The following is a 19,460-nucleotide window of genomic DNA, read 5'->3' on the forward strand; positions in this document are numbered from 1 at the left end:
ACATATCCAACTAAGCTAATGATCCATTCCGTTCCAAAGCTAACAATCAGCAGGATAAATAGTTTCTCAGCAAATTGATGAACGAGTGCTCGTTGCTAACTTAACCACCAGTAGTAATCTCGACAATCAATTCAAGTGACCTTGAAGTGGTCAAGTGACGATGGCTTGGCGTGCCCCAATTCCATTCTGTTATTCAGCATCTCCCGCCAGGTTAAACTCCGGTACTGCGCAGGCTTTTCTGGCGTCACCAGCGCCGGGAGAGGACCGAAGTAATCAGACTCGCCATGATTGGCAGGGTTGAAGAAGAGGGCAATGGAGACCCTGGGCTCGTTCGCGGACTTGATCACCACCCTGTGCTCCACGCTTTCGTATGCGTCATTCGAAACAACCTGCAAATTAGATCATTGTGTAGGTTAGCTTCACGAAGGATGCAAATTTAATTTTGGACTTTATCGAGGATGATATAATTAATGCAGAAACTACATATAGACGATGAACACAAACTCATATGTACCTTTAGCACGTCCCCGATGTTGACTAAAACTGCACCGGCCGCGGGCGCCACGTCCACCCACTCGCCGTCGTCGAGCCGCTCCTGTAGCCCGCCGACCCCGTCCTGTGCGAGCACCGTGAACAAACTTGCGTCGGTGTGCTCACGGCTGCCCAAAACCCGCTCCGGTTCAGGGCACGGCGGGTGGTAGTGGCACTGCATCAGGTGCCCTTCAACCGGCTCCAGCCGCTCGGCCTCGACGCCGAGCCCCTCCGACAGCAGGCCGGCGATCTCCTTCCCGAGCCTCGTCACCGACCGATGGTACTCCAGCAGGGACTCCTGGCACGCTGGAGGGAGGATGCGGAGGTCGGGACCTCCCGGGTGGTGATCGAAGCGGACGATGAGCGAGTCGCGCCATGACATGAGGGGCGGAGTGGTTGCGGCGGGCTGGACATCCCTGGGCCGCGGGATAGGTATGGTGGCGTAGGTGACGGCCCCGATGGGCGTGACGGAGTAGAGCGGCGACCGCGCCGCGAAGGGCTGCTCGTTGAAGGCCCTGACCTCGGAGAGCGCGGACTCGACGGTGCCGGCCGGGACGCCGTGGTTGGTGACCTGGAAGATGCCGCACGAGCGCGCGGCGGCGCGGACGAGCGCGGCGGCGTGCGGGCGCGGGAGGGAGAGGTCGACGGACGGGATGGAGAAGTTCCCGGCCGCCGAGGACACCGGCGCGACGGGCGCCAGGAACAGTGGCGGCACAGTTGTGACGCCGGACTCGACGAGGCCGCGGACGCCGCCGCGGGACTCGTGGAACTCGAACACGGCCAGCGCGTCGTGGTCTGCGACGGAGGGCGCCATCCCTTGTAAACCAGCGTTACGTTGGTCTTCCGATGAGATGCGCTCGCGGTCGCTGGATCGATCGCGGGGCGGACTAGTTTCCTCGTCTTCATCACGTCTTCTCTTACAGCGTAGATCGCTGGTGGACCCATCACGGGGCGAGCGAAGTCCCACGTCTTCACGCCTTGTTTTACGGGGTGTCACCGTCGGACTCGACGTGGCCGCGGGCGCCGCTTCCGGAGTCGTGGAACTTGTACAGTTGTGCACGGCCAGCGCGGCCTCCTCGTCAGCGTGGCCGACAGAGGCCATCCCCTTGTCGGCTAAGGCCAAGTACAACGGCGAGACAAACGGAGCCATGGAAGTAAAGAAATCCGACGTGTACGGTTATTTAATGATGAGAGAGAAGGAGGCCGTCGCCTCATGAGGCGACGGCACGGACTCGTGCTCTCCGAGAACAAATAGCCAGTGCAGTTGTTGTTGTACGACTTGTTGCCAGCCAATGATGGCTCCTCCGGATCAGCTGCGGCGCGCGAGAAATCAACGAGGATGGTAGTAAAATCGATTCCGCGCATGCCAAATCCCCTGCCCCACTCACCAGATGCTGCCGAAACACCATGGCCAGCGTCGGCGACGAGCACCGTATGATGTTGCTCCGCCCGCACGTACCAGTTCTCCCCGGAGCACCCCGCGATGGTGGTGTTGCGCGCCCATCGCGCTAAGCTCGCCCGCACCCCTCCCTGCTGGATCCCGCCGAGAGCCATGAGAGAGAAGAGAGGATGCAAGAGACGGGTGAGATGGAGGATGCGAGAGAGACGGGCGAGAGTCACGGCCTCCCAGGGCACGGTAAAGAAATAAGATTTTGAGGGCACTATGATCTTTTCATTTAGTTTTCCATTTTATTTGATCTCCTCCAAACTTAGTATGCAACTCTATATGATTGAAAAGCTTGTTTGATCTTTGCTCAAAGTACTTTATTAGAAATTCAAGCACAAGGCACAAGGTTCGTATATAGTATGCACTGCTTGTGGTACATAGTATGCTCTCATTTAAGTACCAAAATAGCTACAAAGGTCAAATGTATACTTGATTACCAACTCTATGAATAGATTAAATAGCTTGCAGACAGTTAAACAGATGACTCACTGTACAAGCTGTCTTTTTAGATATTTGTATGTGACATAGTATAGTTCACAGACAGTTGTACTAGGTTACGTTGCTATTGGTCTTCCGATTCGATGCGTGTGCGGTCGCTGGATATCGACGGACATATCTCTGACTCCGAATCCTAAGGGCACGTACAACGGGTTGTCGAGTGCCGTCTGCGTCCTGCCACTTTTTCACAAAACACCCTCGTATGGTGAGGAGACGGTGCCCTCGTCGCCTCGTGAGGCGACGGCGAGCGCTCGTGCTCCAAGAGGAAACCAACGGTAAAACATGTGTTGTATGCATCGTCTCCTCTCGACGACGGTGCTGGCGGATCCGCTGTGACGAGCGCGCTTTGGTGCGGAGTGATCGGCTGCTTCCCACTCTATTTCACAGCAGAGATTGCACCAAATCCTCCACCGATGCAACTGAAGAACAAAGCGGTGGCGGAAAAATGGATCGGAGCCGGGGAAAGGAAGCTGCGGCAGCTTGAATCTCCGCTCACCTGCAGATCCGGGTCATCGCTCCTCGATTTGCCGCAGGTGGATCTGGCCGGCTTGACCTTCGCAGAGCTCGCCAAGGCCACCAATGGCTTCGCGGAGCGCAACCTCGTCGGCTGCGGCGGGTTCGGGGCCGTCTACCGCGGCGTGCTGGCGGATGGGTCCGTGGTCGCCGTCAAGAAGATGCTGGACCCGGACCCGGACCGGAACCTAGTGCCACTCCGCGGCTGCTGCATCGCCACCGACGACATCGAGGAAGGGAAGCAGAGGTTCCTCGTCTACGACTTCATGCCCAACGGCGCACTCGAGGACTTCATCTACAGGGACAAGGACCTGCATTACGGCGAGATGCGCGCGCGTGGCGGACTTCGGGAGCCCCCGGAGCGGGGTCATGGAGAAGTTCGTGCTCGTGAGGATCTTGTGCGCGCACGTGATGGTGGCGCTCCGGCCGACCATCGGCGACGCGTTGAGGATGCTGGAGGGGGACATGGACGTACCGGAGCTGCCGGACAGGCCGCTACCGTACGGGCACAGCCTCATGTTCAGCGAAGCCGGAAGCGACTTCAGCGCCTCGCCGGCGTTCAGTGGCCCGCTGGCCCCGTTCATCACTCTTGTACTGGCTGTAAGCTTGATGGTTTCCGCAGCACTTGCTGATTTTGTTGGCATGCAAGTTCAGGAAAAGTAGTATGTTTTGGAATTTCAATATTGATGCTTAATTTGTGATGATTGGTGAGATAAACTTCCTGACTGTCCTGATATTGACTATTTTGTAGGCTATAGCAAATTTTGGTTGACCTTTAAACCCCATTGGATTTCTGATATATGACTGAAGTCTCTTTTAGTAGTTCAACAATGATTCAACAGTGGTTGAATTGAGATTCTGATAACACTGTAAATATTTTTTTGATCTTTGCAGTCAGGGAGAGCTAGCTTGGGCGAAGATTTGTATCAAGCTATAACCACGGAGTATATTCCTATAGAGGAAATCTTTGTTTCTCTCAGTTTGAAAACTGAGCATAGTGTGCTCGAGACTATAAACCGGTTGGAGGGTGCAGTGTTTGCATGGAACCAAAGGATTTTAGAGGAAAAGAGCAAGAAGTCCCCAGGACGGCATTCCTGGAACTTCATGAAGGATAGTTCGTCAGAACTTGACAAGATGTCGGTGCGCATCGAAAGAGTCGACACTCTTGTGCAGCTTCTGAAATCCAGATTCCCCAACCTGCCTCCAACCTTTATAGATGTTCTAAAGGTCCAGTACAACATGGTAAGTTTGGCATCCCATCAGCTGTGGATTCTGAACAATGTGGAAGATGTTCGATATGTCTAAAATGATGTAACTCTGAACATGGACTGAAGAATAACTGCTGTGTACATATGCAGGACATCGGGCACGCCGTCGTAGAGGCTTACTCTCGGATTTTGTTCTATTACATTAATATTATTCATGTTTCAAAAAGATAGTGTAACTACGATCATCTTATGTATGCTTGATCTTACTTTTTTATGCTTGATCTTACTTTTTTTCAACAAGCAACACAATAGTATACACAAGTCTTATTTACGATTGATCGTGGCTACATGCGGTCATTAAAGACTTAACAGACAACCAAATAGACAAGAGGTTGTACGCGCTGTCTATTTAGGTGTCTTTATATGATGTGACATCATCATACAGACGACAAACTGTCTGTGGGTTGTACATGCCCTAACAGAATTCGCGCGATTACCGGACACCAGGTGCATCCGTGCATTTACTAGGATGGAACGTTTCCTTAAACAAAATTATAGAGACTTTAATTTCCAAATCTACCGAATATACAGAGCGGGATCAGGATCCGCGGTTCATCATAGAATTAACTTATCGGTGTGTGTTTCGATGGCTTTTGAATGCCACTATATAGCTGTGACAAAGGACGTGCAACGAAATTTTACCCAAGTTGTAACAATACATAGCGTGGATGTGTGTACCAGCAGTTTCGAATACAGCTAGGTACATTTTAATCAATTAGGTTGATTTATCTAACCTTCCAATAATTGTTTGATTAATTCGTCAAATTGAAACGATTGGCTAGACAGTTTTAGTTCATCATTTGGCTTTTGCTTGCAAATAACTTTTTTTATTTTTTATTTAATATCTGGTCGCAAGGGTTTAAAGGGGCGACCATGAAGATAACCAATGATTTCTCAAATTTCTAATAAATGGCTCACAGTGATATTTCTCGGATTCATTAGCTTGCTCTTTGCGGCATTTCAGTACTAGTCAGACGCTCACATACATGTACCCCTAAATATATTCACATCCCAGCGCACACCAGGAACTAATTAGCAGTCTACCCTTGCTTAGCACCGAAAAGTATTTTAATTTTTATCATTAAACATGTCTACATGTTCGTATGATATCTATTTTTCTACTTGAAATTCTCTCGGACTCCTATAACACAATATAGTGAAATGTAGGTTTTTACCTCCAGTGTTTTTATTTGCTTATATAGGGAGAGTCTCCGCTGCTGGCACGTAGAGGACACTACTAGAAAAATGATTTTGTACAAGTAGGTGATAATCCATTTTCCAAAGACATTTAGGATGTGTTTGGATAAGTGAACCAAATTGATCATGTATGAGATAGTTCACCTGGATGGAATGATTCTGAATTAAATGATACAATTATTTTATTTGGTTGGCTGTATATGCAATTGCATGAGTTGGTACACCTTCATGTTTGATTGCCTGAACCTGAACCTGAATGGCGACGACGATTCGGCAAAAGGGCAGCACCGTTCTCCTCTCGACCGCGCTCGGCCCGTCCTGGACGGCGTGGTTCGGGAGTTTTGGACGCACGAGACGGTTCAGCATCTGGACGGCATATTCCTGTAGCCTAGATGAATGTATTCTGGATAATCTGGTTCGATGCAGGAAATCAAACACGCGGACGGCCGCTCATCCGGGATGGTGTCGTGCATGTACGTATTGATTCAGTAAACCAAACACACGCTTAGTAACCAGCATATGATTCAAAGCATGTATGGGTGATTTCAACAGGCGTAAGAAAAATGAGTAAATTGCATCCGTAGTATAAGAACTATGCAGGTGCCTACAAATTGATCCAGGAACTTATAATCTGATTAATCCGATACAAGAATTTATCACTTTGGTGCGTATCGGTTCAAATCCAGCCACGTCCCATATTTATCCACAATGGATTGTGAGGTGGCAGGCTAGATCGTGATCGGCTTGTCGGAAACATTGCTCGGGCTCAGGTCGGCTTGTTGGAAGCATGGCTCGGTGTGGTACCTAAATAATGGGATTTCATGGAGGGTTTGCAGGATGCACAAAACAGTAAAAAATACGGTGGGCCCCTCCACATCAGGGATTGCAAGAGCAGCCGACGATAGATGGAGCCTCATCGTCGATGTCTCGACGACCCAACGCCGATCCTCCTGAATACAGTTAGTTTTCCTCTGATCTTAGCCCTAATATTCTGCTCTCGTGTTTTGTTCTTACGACTCCTATGTCTCTTCCATGGTGGAAGCGTTACACCGTTACTCTATGACAGTATAAAAGCCTTGCCTCGTTAGCTTGTAGCCTGTGCGAGCAGTGCATGTGTAACACTCGACCATGAGCCTTTCTTCCTTGCCGGGAACATGTGCAGGTTAGGTTTGTTTCTCTGAATGAGCTGTTACAGATCGTGCCAATTTGTCAAACCAACGAGCCGAGCTGAGCCCAAGGCATGTTTCCCTGCCACCTCACGATCCACCGAGGACAAATACACGATGTGGTGGGATTTGGAGTGAAAAGTTTTTGCATCGAATTAATTAGATTACAAGTTCTTGAATTATTTTGCACCCACAAGCATAGTTCTTTACTATGGGTGCAATTTATAAAAAATCCTCCATGAAAAACAATTTTCACACACAAATCTCTTAGCTTTTGGACCGGCTCCTTGCATGAAGCCACTATGAAGCCGTTCTCATTTCTCCATGTGGCTCCTTCTCAGACCCACATTAAACATCATCGAACTGTCCCCGTCACTTCGCAGTATTTACAGCAAAATTGCTACCGCGGCCTTGAGACGCGCTCTCTCACACACACACACACTCATAAACACACAGCGTTGGCGGTGATGAATCCTCTCCGGCGATCCACGGGCTCATAGCTCAGCGGGCCTGCGGGCGTAGCTGCGTGACCTGGCGGGGCGAGGGAAGAGACGATGATTTGTTCCTGTTGCCTGGATGGATAAGGCAGGGACTGATGAAGTGATGATGATGGTGACGACCGACGATGCTTTGATGGGCCTTGCGCTACATATTGGGCCACCTCCAAAATCTTCCTTAAAATTGCTCTAAAATCTTATTTAGGGGAAAAAAGAAACAAAACTTACCTCCAACATCCGTAAAAATGTGCGGACGCTAAAAACACCTTCTCCGCCCCGTATATATGCGGGAGTCCGGTCCTTCCCCAATCGCCTGGCACGTGCACCTGATGGACCCAAATCTGCCTGCATCTACCACTTCCTTCGGCACCGCGCCCGCGCTAGCCGCGAACGCGTCGTGGCACTCGGTGCTGCAGGACGCCGCCTTCTACTCCACGGCGCCCGCGCCCAACGGGTACGTCTCCGAACGCCGAAGCACGGGTGGGTTGCTGATCTCCGGGGCGTGCCTCCCCGCACCACGACGCTTTTGGATGGCAAGCTGCCGCTGCTGCCACGGACGGTGGTTCTTGCGCCGCCGGCCCGGACAACGAGTCGAAGCAGATGGAGACGGCTTTTCCCCAGGAGGTCTGGAGCTGGAACTCGGAGGGGGAGAGTGGGAGGAAGGCGTACAATGGCGCTACACCTGCTTCATTGCCAGGCAGTTCATGTTGTCCTTATAGGTGCATCTGTAGTAGTACCTGCAGATAACATTGGGAGGAAATCAAGAACTTGTGAGTGAGATGAGCACGAAAAGATCCAGCTTTTCTTTTGGCTTCAAACATTTCTTAAAATTTACTGTATATTATGATTGGCCGGTCGGGATGCAGTAAATGTGAGCAAAAGTCAAAGAAGGTTGGCTTGTTTTGAAATATTGGGGACTAGTTATTAACGATCTGCTGTGAGTTGACATATTTTTGGGGGAATTTTTTTTTGAAAGAGCCCCCAATACATAATTTTGGGGAAGAATTTTTTGGGAAACTCTTGGAGTTGCTCCAATGGTGCTACTGGCTGAGCGATATAGGATGCAAAACGCTTATTTGGTGCACTAGTTATTTGTTAATCTTTTTGAAGTTGCATTATAAATGAAGAGAAAACATGAAAATGTTGGACATTTGACATTTTTAATCTATTCATGAGAAACATATAAGCTATTTTGCTAAACATTTTATATCGGAGAAGCTGTTTCACCAGAAAAGCAACAGCTGGAGCTATTTTCACAGGAGCTTAAGTCCTACCAAACACTGTATATACTTAATGTGATTTTCTACTACTCAATCTAAGTCATTTTAACTTATCTATATACATAGTTTTTCTATGTGTCTAGACATAGTATATATCTAGGTATATAGAAAAACTACATTGAATCTAAAAACCCAAAACAACTTATAATTTGGGACTGAGTGAATACCTTGTACCTAAGTCAACTGCTTGTGGTAAACACTTTCCACGTGCATTTGACTAAATTAACCGTACAATACCACATGCATTTATCTAAGAATTTCAGCAACATGATCATCTATTATTTCCCTATATCCAATTTCAGCACATTTCCAGACAACATTTCATTACATGTTGCGGAGCTGCTAGGAATTACCCATCGGACGCTCCGTTGAAACATCCAACATAAATATTCGTAACATCGAAAACATAAGATTGCAACATTGAAAAAATATGTGAAAAATATAGTGCAATGTAAATATCGTATTCTAAAGGAAAGAAATTTCCTCCACAACATCGAACGCGCAACATTTCTCAACCATATGATAGGTTGAGCTTGAGCATGGTGAAACACTAAAACACAAAAGTTGCAACATGAAACATCAACATATGAAACATCAAAATCCAACTGTTGCAATATTTATACAGCACACATCTATAACGTTTTGCAACATCCAAAAAAATCTACTGCAACATCATGGGGTACCTAATGCAATATGGAGTCGAGAGCGCAAAGTTCGCCTCGTGCGCCACCGGCCTCGCACGCCGCCGCTCGTGCGGGGCTCGCCACCCCGGAGTTCCCGCCGCCGGCCTCGCGCGCCGCGCTAGATCTCCCACTGTTAGCTTTTCCCTCTATCGGCCTTGCGCGCCACCACCTCGGATCTCCCGCCGCCCGCCGCAGGCGATGGGGCGATCAGCCGGCCATGGATAGGCTGCGGAGTTGCTGGACCTTAACTTGGCACATCAAGGAGGAAGAGGGGAAGGGAGCTAGGGAGGTGGACTGTTATGACCTCCATACCTCCATGGTGATACTTTCGAAGAGGATGGGAAGAAACCTGCTGAATGGATAAGAACGCATGGTTTTGAGTAGTCTTGTGGATGGGAGAGAGGTCACTCGCTTGAAAATAATTAGCCGCAGGTGTGAATGTGTGGGCAGGCAGGGCAGCTGGGTCCATGGTAGAACTGTCCAACGACTCGCACTCGCGTCGGACGCACGACCCGAAGCATTACAGTACATGTTGTAGAGATAATATAATTCAAACCAGAATCATATTTATATCGAAAGTACATCATATTCATCGAGCAGGAAAAACATCGTCATACCAATTTTTGTTTCCCCACTTATAGTTACTAAAAGTAACTTTGCTTATGTTTAGCCATTTTGCCCTCTGGACCAAGAATTCCATTCACAGGACCGATTTCGCCGTGCATGCACTGGAACGGACATGTCACGTTGGCCGTTGAGTCTGGCTGGGCCTCTGGGCTGCTACTAGCCTACTAGCATTTCCGTGCTCTTAGGAAGACGTGGAGGCCATTCATTTGCCCACGACACGCATCCATCTCTCCCTCCCTTCGCCCATGGCCGGCCGCCGCGTCCTTCTCCGCGCCGCCGCACTCGGCCTTGCCGCCGCAACGGCGGGGTCCCTGCACGCCGTGTCCAAGTGGACGCCGCCGTGGCCCCTCTCTCCCTTCACCCCGTCCGTCAAGCGCGTCCTCATGGACTCCACCCAGGGGCTCCAGGCCGCCCTGCACGGCGCCCACTCGCTCTCCGGCGCGCACCTCCGCGACGTCCGCGCCCGCGCCGAGCACGACCTCGCGGTCTCCGAAGTCGACCGCGCCGAGGGCGGTGACCCCGCCGCAGCCGCGGACCTCCGCCTCCTCCTCGCGCTCCTCGCCGCGCGCGACGGGCGCACGGACGAGTCCCTGCGGCTCTACGCGGAGGCCGCCCGCGACAGCCCGTTCGACCGCCGCCCCCGCGCCCTTGCGTACCATCTCTCTCTCCTCGCCGGGCGGATGGACGAGGTCGCGCGGTGGAGCGCCTCCTACCGCCGCCTCGTCCCCACCGAGATCGACGGCTCCGACCTACCGGGACTCGAGTCCCCTGAGACGAGCGAGCTCATCCGCGAGCTGGTGGTAGCGGCGGCGCTGGGCGGCGTGTACAACGTCACCGACCCGCATGAGAGGTGGCTCCTTATCCCCGCGGCCCGCGGCGCGGTGGACAAGGGGCTGGTCGCTGCGCTGCAGGACAAGACGCTGCCCGCCGTAGAAAGGCTTCAGCTCCTAGCGCTGCGCGTGTACCTGCAGGCCAAGGTGTGGCTCCTCGTCAGGAAGGCGGAAGGGGACTCCGCCGGCAGTGGTGCTGAGGCAGCTCCGGTTTCTTAATTGGTGAGCTACTCGTGTCACTTTCAGGTCGGATACATCGTTCATGTGGAGAATGAATTGCTTGTAGGCTAGCTATGAAGTTGTGTTGTTTCTTCAATTATTACTTGGATCAATTCATCAGCAAGGTCCAGAAAACTGAAAAACACAATTGAGGCAATGCACGGATCTGTTAATCTGTGTTTACTTTATAGTTTATACACCAATGCCGATCTGTTAATCCGTGTAATCTACCTTTCCTCCTTCGTTTATCAATACATTGCGGCCAGTAAACTGAAATATGAGAAATAATCTACTAATGTGTTCCAGCAGAATATTTTATTTCTTCAGTGTGAGTAATGCATGCTGTCCAGTAGGCTAGTTAATGTCTTAATGCAACGTGTTTGGTTATTTCTTCAATTTCTTGGATCAGTATTTTAGGTGCTGTCTGAATATATTGATCACATAAGCAAGTTCCAGTAAATTGAATAACAGAGGTTAAGCTTGAACAATATATTGATCTGTGCCATGTATATATTGATCCGTTTGGTTAATAATATATGTATTTGCTCTTCACTTGATCACAGCATTGGGTCAATGTTTATTAGTTAATGTGCTACGTACTAGTGTCGTTTTAAATGTACAAGGGTCAGATTTGGTGTTGTATCACATATAATGAAATACTTAACTTGACAAATGTTACAAATCGACACGTCACGTCTTTTACAAACTTAAGGAGAATCATTTAACAGAAATGCATTTATGACTGGAGAAATAATATGAAAACGAATTTTCAGAAAATTATAGATCTGGACAAGTAGATGTTTTCCTGTTTGTGAACTGTAGTTGGATAACTCTTTAGTCTTTACCTTTTCAGATTAATGAGCAACTTTCTATGATCTTTTGGTTGAAGTGAGCTGAAAGCCTGAGATTGCATGATATTTGCTTATTTTCTAAGGCAGTCTGTCATATGTTGCTCACAACGAAGAAGGAATATTATGCCAAACAAGAAAAACATGCATGGCCATAAGCCCATAATGGCTATTTACTTTTAAGAATTTTGCAGCATATCACAAATATTTTGCTGTAGCAGATGATTAAACCCATGCCATTTTTTATGCAGATGTGTTGACAACTTGACATTGGAACAGTTCTTGTGTTTCCAGAAGTGCTTGGTCGAGCTAATTTGAAGGTCATGTTCGTGGCATTGGTTTGATGAGGTTCTAGATCTGTATAGGAAGCAGCAATGTTAATTCTACTTCGGGTTTTGTTGGCAGAAGCTAGGTTACAGCTTCACATGTCTGTTCATTTCAGAACTGCATCGGTTATTAGAGATCACACTTACATATCCTACATGTTATTGGTGGTGATATGCTTGAAAGGGAGCAGCAGCATGAGTATGCTTTTCGTTTCTCTGAAATATAATGTTCAGCAAGCATTGGTGGCAACGTTTGAAATGTTACTTCTGAGTTCTGATTACATACTGCTCCTACGATTATAGGTCGCTCCAGTGACAATGCTAATTGGTTTCAGTTTTATCCAACGCTGCGTACCTCGTCATTTGCCACATGCAAGTGACAATAGTAGTTTACTAGTTTTTCCCAAAAGTTTTTAGAAAATGCCAAGTTTTGAAACTTTAGCAACACAATATAGATCAGTGTCGTAATGGTGCTTTAGGAAATGTAGGCGAGATAAAATAAAATTAGAAACCAGCCGGTAAGGAAGAGCAACTCTAGCAATAGTCTTTAAATCAAAGTTCCTAAAGGTCAAATGGGATTCTCTATTTTTCGAGGTCACAAAAATACCACCAACTCTAGAAAGGTCAAATAGGGTTCTCTATTTTTCGAGGACCACAAAAATACCACCAACTCCAGCAATAACCCTTATGAATAGAGGGTTCCCTAGAGATCCCTAGGAAAGAAGGGTGAAGGGGGATTTTTGGAGACCACAACAAGTTGAGGACCTGCTAAAATGTGTTTTTTTACTTTCCTCTAAACTTTGGATAGAGGGACTGCTGAGATGCTCTGATGGATTATTTAACCAGATGTGCATTGCATAGTGCAAGTTTTGAAAAATCGACAGGTATAGGTGGAGCCTGTGCCAGCTCGTACCTCCTCTAAAAATCATCAGTTCCTCAAAATTCAGATGTTTTCTCAAATTATCAAGTTCATCCTTGTTTCTTCTAAGTGAGATAGAAATAAACATATTTAGTAGTTTTTTTAAAAAAATTAAAAAAACACAATAAAGGTTTGTGTTGACAAATCTTAATATTGATAAAGTTACAACCTTACTTAGCTATGAGTACATCATCAGAGTCGCAGATTTGAACACAGTAGATATATTGGCCATAAGAAATCTAATCAATTGAGCTACGCCACTACTAGATTAATTTATTTTCGTGATCGAGCAACCATATATTATGAAACTCAATCATCAAAGTCTAGCAAGCTAGCTCAGCCTAATTGCCGATTGAACATGTCGAGCGGCATAAAAATCGTTCTTGTTCTGTTCCGTTGCTCACTTGGCTTCAGGCGTCAGGCACCCGTCCTAGGTGGTGCGCGCACACGCAAGTCGTCCCCCAACTCCGCTCAGCTCCGGCCCCACCCAGGAGAATCAAAAGCCACGAGCACGCACATAGCGACAACACAAACCTCTTCGCCTGCTCTTGCTCCGGCCATGTCGCACTTCCTCCGCCCCGCCGCCGTCGCCGCCGCAGCGGCCGGGAGCCTCTTCTCGGCCGTCTCGTGTAGCCCCTCCTCGCCCCTCCCGCTCTCGGCCTCTCCCTCCTCTTCTCCGACGACGCCCGTCGGCCCCGCCGAGGCCACCGGCCACCTCGCCCTCGTCCGCGCGCACCCGGGCCTCCGCGAGCTCAACGCGATGCTTACACCAGCCTCCTTCCTCGTCGACGCCACCCAGGCGCTCCTCGCGGGTGCCCTGCGCTGCGCGCCCTTCTACCCCGGGACGCTCCGCCAGGGCCGCGACTTCCTCAACGCGCAGATCCTGTCCGCGGAGTCGGAGTGCCACGGCGACGCCGCGGCGGGGCAGGTGGTGCCGGCCCGGATCCAAGTGGCCCTCCTCGACGCGCGCGACGGCCGCCTCGAGGACGCGCTCGACGCCATGGCGCGCCTCGCCGCGGAGCACTCCGGCAACACCACCGCGCGCCTCTACGCCGCCGCGCTCTGCCACGTGCTAGGCCGGCACCAGGACGGGGCCCGGTGGCTCCGCGACGCCGCCGTGCCCGACCTCTCCCGCTTCGAGCACAAGATGCCGTTCGTGGAGGCCGTCCTTGTCTCCACGCTCGGCTCCGCGCCGCGCGCCGTGGCGGGCTCGAAGGAGCTGGCCCTGGTCAGCACGCTAGGCCTGGTGGAGATGTCGATGTGGTCCATTTTTAAGCACGGCGATCTGTCGGAGAGGCTCGAGGTGTTGGCGTTGATCGCATTCTTGCGGGGCATCGTGGCGAGGAAGTTACGCAGAGATGATGGGTCAGCACCACTGGAGGGATCTCAGGGCGCCACCCCAACGTAGCTACCGCCTAGCCTAGGTGAGATGATACTCGATAATTTCACTCAGATACCTTGATTCAGTCATGTCATGCTATTGGATGCAGCCAATCGTAGGTTCCTGCAGTTTTCTGCAGTGTTTGATGTGTTGCTAACTCAGTAATAACTTTTATTGCTCGTGTGAATCGGTGAATTCCTCCATGCCATGATCGTTGATTCGTTGAGCTTGTTTGAAGTAAAATCAATCTGATAAATTTGAATATGTTGATATAGTGTCCATTTAGGTGATGAATAAGTTGGTGGGCTCTACATGTTTTTATGCCAAAGAGTTTGCAGTTGTTGATTCCAAGCATTTTGACTAATAAAGCAACTCTATCTTTTTTTGTGAAAAATAAAGCAACTCTATCTAGCTTTGCCATTGCAGCTGTATTCATTCAATTCGTCCATGTAAAACATGACACCTATGTGTTGTTTTTGAGCAACAGCAAGAAACTTTAGTTGGGTGGAGTTTACTACCTGTTAAGGAGAGCAGTGCAACAATTTCGTGTGGTTGCATTAGGAACTGAATTCAGTAAGTTGTTTGAAATGCATTCTGCTGTGTGCAGGAACAATCGTATTTCCCTTGTAATAGATAGAAAGAAAACATGCAACTCCTGTATATAATTGAGGTCCAGGGAAAGGCCACATCAATTTTGTCTGAGAATTGCAGAGGTGGTTGTAATGTGATTCATTGAAAAGTTGTATCCTAGTGCATTAGTGAGTGGTACTTTTGCTTGATAGATGTCAATGACTATTTCATATTTTACCTTGCTGATCTTGTTACAAAAGTTAATGGGGGCATAATAGGCTCATTTTTCTGTTCAATGTGTTCAGGATTACAAAGTCCACATTAACCTGAATTGTCATATTTTTAGTGCAGAGTTCTGATTACCTTGCAATTAGTGGTTAGCCATACATTTCGCTCTAGTATTAGAAAACTTTGACAGCACAGTAAATGATATGTGCTATATAATGAATAACACGCATGTATGTTAAGATTGATTATTCAAAAGTAAAAAGCTCATGCTATTCATATTTTTATTTTCTTGCTAGTTTGTGTGGATGTCAACAACATGCGTAGCATGCAAATTTGCACGGAATATTCTGTTAAGAATGACTTGCAATTCAGTCAAATGTTTTTCTTCTGCATATTTCATATTTGTTGTTCTGAATGTATTATATTGCGACCCATTAGTCCTGAAAACAGAGAATATTGTTGTTCTTGCAGGAGCTGAATTGTCTTCAGAAGTCCACTCAGATTTAGGTGACGAAGTCACAAGATTCCTTGGTTAACACTGAATGAATATTCACAGTGAGGTGCTTATCAGTAGCTGTTATCATAAACCAATGCTGTAATGCAAATATAGTCGTTTGACCTTTTCAGTTTTATCTTGGCACTACCAAGGTCTCCAATGGTTGATCCAAAAGTACTGCTTACTCTGGTTTAGTAGTCAAGGAGTTGACAGTAATGTGAAAGCTGTATCACTTGATGGCTTTACGTCTTGATGCTTGGATCGATATACTGTGAAAAAATTGCCCTTCCAAATTTTCAGGATTACAAATCTTAGTACACTAAAAGTTTAAAGCATTGTTTATGACTTCTGTTGCGGTCTGCAAGGAAAGCAGCATGTTATGCCGTTTCAAATTTCTGGTGTCATTTTCCATTGTTTATACTTTATATTCGCCTGCAGTGACTTTGAGTTAGCAAGGCGCAGCCACACTTTCGTCCAGAACCAAGATTACTGGCAAAGCAAGGATTAGAACATACATACGTGTGTTTGTAGACTAGGTTCAGATAGGGTTAATGACAGCACGCTTGGTGCTAGGCGTCTGATCGGGTGGAACCGAGGAGTCATGAGTCCACTCCTAGGTTTCTTCTTTATCCACACATAGATACTTACATAGTTATATCTCTGCTAGTGACCATTGTCCCAACGATGCTCTACACGACACCTCTCCTTACTCGAACGATGTTGTCTTGATGACCCCCATGCATAATGCCCTTGACCAATTGACCTCAAGGTAACATCGATTGTGTTGACGTGAAAACGTACCGCGCCAAATACTCGGGCATTTTAAACATGCACTACTGTGGCGAAACCACTCAACTTAAACTGGTTTAAGTGCGCCTAATCGCTGTCGGAACAACAATTATCCGAAACGCGCTTAAAATAGTATAAGTCTGGTAGTTCGTCGAGTGTCCCTAGGACTCCTCGAAACATCCACGATGTGTCCCATTGCCATACATCAGGATCGCTTCCACGATGGGAAGGTATCAACAAATATTACATTTTTACATACATATTGAGGTACGAATTATTACAGACCATAGTTGAAACAAACTTCATAATGCAGGTCAGAGCAGTTCTAAGAGTTTAAAACATAAACGAGTCCAGGTGAAAGTTAAACATCTAAATTTTATTTCTAGGGTATTGTGAGACTCGTAAAAATACCCTAGTTCTTCGGGGCTTCTTCCTCGACGGACTCCTGTTGCGGCTCTGAAATAACAACGAAGGATTCCCCTGAGTATGGGGTACTCAGCAAGACTAACCCAACTAATCAATATAATAGTTTTTCCAAAACTGTATGATAGTTGTTTAGTATACTGGCTGACTCACATTTTTGCTGAAAAGAGCTTACTATAAGTGAAACCTTAGTTTTATTTTTTATTTCAGATTGAGTTTGTTACCTGACCAGTCTAGATGGCGAAAAGAAATATTTTTGCAACCAGTTGAACTAAGTCATACAACATATTTAATCTTGGAAAAACATTACATTCAATTGGATTACACTACGATGCTTAACGGTGATCAAGTGCATTCATAACCGAGAATTGCGGTGATCCGGATCAATTTACATCCTGCAGGAGAACACCCTGACCACCAACTATGTACAATTGTCCAGGTTGCACATAACGACCTTTCGATTAGCGTACCCAAATATTGGGAATATGACTACCCAAACCTAGGAACGCACCGCCACATGGGACCCCACATCTGGCCCGATCTCCATGTGAGTTTCAGGCTACGCCCCTGCCATTCTCCAGCACGTCAAGCACGGGTATGAAATATTCCCGATCAGAGAGTCAACTACGGGCTTTACTGGTCCCATACCCAGTAAGCAACCAGGTGAAACTCACTTGATCAAAGGTTAAGACAACGATCGGGCCTTAACCAATTTAACTTACCAGACAGAACTACCATCTCTAGCTTCTATCGGCATTTCAAATATCCAGGCTAATTTTTCCTTAACTAACATGTATGACCTAAAATTTACCTTAGAGCTAAGTAACCAAGTTGCTTGAAGTATCTAAGCATTGCTAAGCATAGGATAGTTACTAATTAGTGAACAAGTGGCAAAGATATTCTCTAAACAAGGTAGGATCATGCATAAGAATAGGTTTCAATCAACTCCTAGACTTAATGCATTCATATGGAAAATAACCAATAATTGGACACATGAAATAATAACTCTAAAGTAGATAGGTATAGATGCACCGGGGCTTGCCTTGATCTGTAAAAAGGTTAGCGTTGTTCGACGGACTGGCGTCACAGGGGATCAATTCAACAATCTCCTCAAACTCTCAAGGTCCTTCAGATAAATCCAAGAATTCCCCTTCTGGAGCTTTGGTGTCTACGATTTAGTACATGCAGGGGTTAGAGATGCAAATTTTTGAACACAAGACTATACAACTTTCCTTCATGATAAAGTTGCAAGCCAACTAGTGACTATACAAGCTATCATCCTGATAAAGTAGTAAGCCAACACTAAATTACCCATAAAGATTAACCCACCATTTTTATTCTCTTTACTAACCTATCTTAGGCCTTTTTCTTTTATTTTTAGAAAGCATTATAATTATTTTCTAATCTCAAAACTTAATTCCTATAGATTAATAATAATTTGTGAGTAAGAAAACATTATTCAAAATTTTATGCATTTAATAAAGGTTAAGCTTTTATTTAAATACCTTAATCAAAAGGCATTAAATAAATACATAAATTTTATTATTTTCCTAAGGTTTAAAAATTTTAATGCATAAGGAAAATAAAACAATCCTAATAAAGTTGGTTTCACTATTTTTGGACACTTCTAGAATTTCCTGTGATTTAAATGGTGAAAACCGAATTTACACTATTTATCCACAAAAGGAAAAACCTAAGATTATCCAACTCCACTCCTTTCTACCCCTCTCTCTCATGCGCTGGGCCCACTGGACCGACCCTACCTTCCCTTCCTGTTCTACCCGCCGGCCCACCCTTTCCCTCTTCTCTTTCCCTAGCGCGTGGCCCCTGGCGCCAGGTCTTCTTCTCCCCCACGCCAAAAGCAGGGCGCGACAGGGGGCAGCGCGGCTCGACGGCCGGCACCCTGCCGGCGATGGGGCCGGGCCGGGGAGGCACCCCCAGGCCACGGCGCACCCGTGGGCGGCGGCGGCCTCCCGGGAGGCGACCGGAGCTGGCCTCTCCACGGCGGCGGGCAGCTTGGCCGACAGCCAGCCGTGGCCAAGCACGGCAATGGCACCAATACGGCCCTTGACTCCTCCTAAGGCTCCCTAGCAACTGAGGACTTACCCAAGACTTACCACATGGAGAGAGGATGGCGGCAAGGGAAAGCTCACCGTGATGGCGGCGGGCGGACGGAAAACGGCGGTGAATAGAAGCTCGCCGGCGGGGAATTGGAAAACGGGGAGGCACGGTTGTTGGCGAGGTGTTGGTGGGGATTTGGGTGGAAGGAATTGGTGTGGGAGGCAGTGGAACGACGGAAATCGCCCGGCGGCAGAAGCTCGGCCGTGCTGTTCGTGAGGGTGAAAAACAGAGTGACGCAGTAAAAGGGATAAGTGCAACTGCGGGAGAGTACATATACGAAATTTTTACCGCGTGCATGAGTGCCACCGTGGCCTAGCTGTAGGCTTGCATGGTGCAGAGGTGGCCCTATGCATCGCGCTGGACGACGGGCGAGAGTGCTGACGGCGACACGTCTCTGCTTCTGCATGCTTCCCCTCCCCTTCTTTTACTCCAAAATTTAGACCTCCAAAAATGGTCGATTTCAAATCCTACGGTCCGAAAGTCCTTTAGACAAACTTGTAGAGGAACTCGAGTACTTCAATTGATATATTGGCCTCTACCCGAGATAAACACTCTAGGGCTGAAATTTTTAAGTCTCAATTGCGGGCACAACTGAACTGTTCT

General features: G+C 47.7%; 3 protein-coding genes across 3 annotated transcripts; 2 read left to right on the forward strand and 1 right to left on the reverse strand.

Moving 5' to 3' along the window:
* Positions 1 to 131: 131 nt before the first annotated feature.
* On the reverse strand, positions 132 to 2,085 carry LOC117856324 (1-aminocyclopropane-1-carboxylate oxidase homolog 1). The gene is made up of 3 exons (XM_034738713.1): positions 1,764 to 2,085; positions 515 to 1,644; positions 132 to 389 (listed from the first exon to the last, which is right to left on the reverse strand). Exons 1-3 carry the CDS (start codon positions 2,083 to 2,085, stop codon positions 132 to 134), a joined length of 1,710 nt encoding a protein of 569 aa, XP_034594604.1.
* Positions 2,086 to 9,919: 7,834 nt separating this feature from the next.
* On the forward strand, positions 9,920 to 10,756 carry LOC117854986 (uncharacterized). Its single transcript, XM_034737256.2, has one exon. The coding sequence runs from the start codon at positions 9,953 to 9,955 to the stop codon at positions 10,754 to 10,756; it is 804 nt and encodes a 267-aa protein (XP_034593147.1). The 5' UTR covers positions 9,920 to 9,952.
* A 2,391-nt stretch (positions 10,757 to 13,147) lies between these two features.
* LOC117854553 (uncharacterized) lies at positions 13,148 to 14,263 on the forward strand. Its single transcript, XM_034736778.2, has one exon. It carries the CDS (start codon positions 13,208 to 13,210, stop codon positions 14,255 to 14,257), a length of 1,050 nt encoding a protein of 349 aa, XP_034592669.2. The 5' UTR covers positions 13,148 to 13,207; the 3' UTR covers positions 14,258 to 14,263.
* Positions 14,264 to 19,460: the final 5,197 nt, after the last annotated feature.

This window comes from Setaria viridis, chromosome 5 (genome assembly GCF_005286985.2).
Source record: "Setaria viridis chromosome 5, Setaria_viridis_v4.0, whole genome shotgun sequence".
NCBI lineage: Eukaryota > Viridiplantae > Streptophyta > Magnoliopsida > Poales > Poaceae > Setaria > Setaria viridis.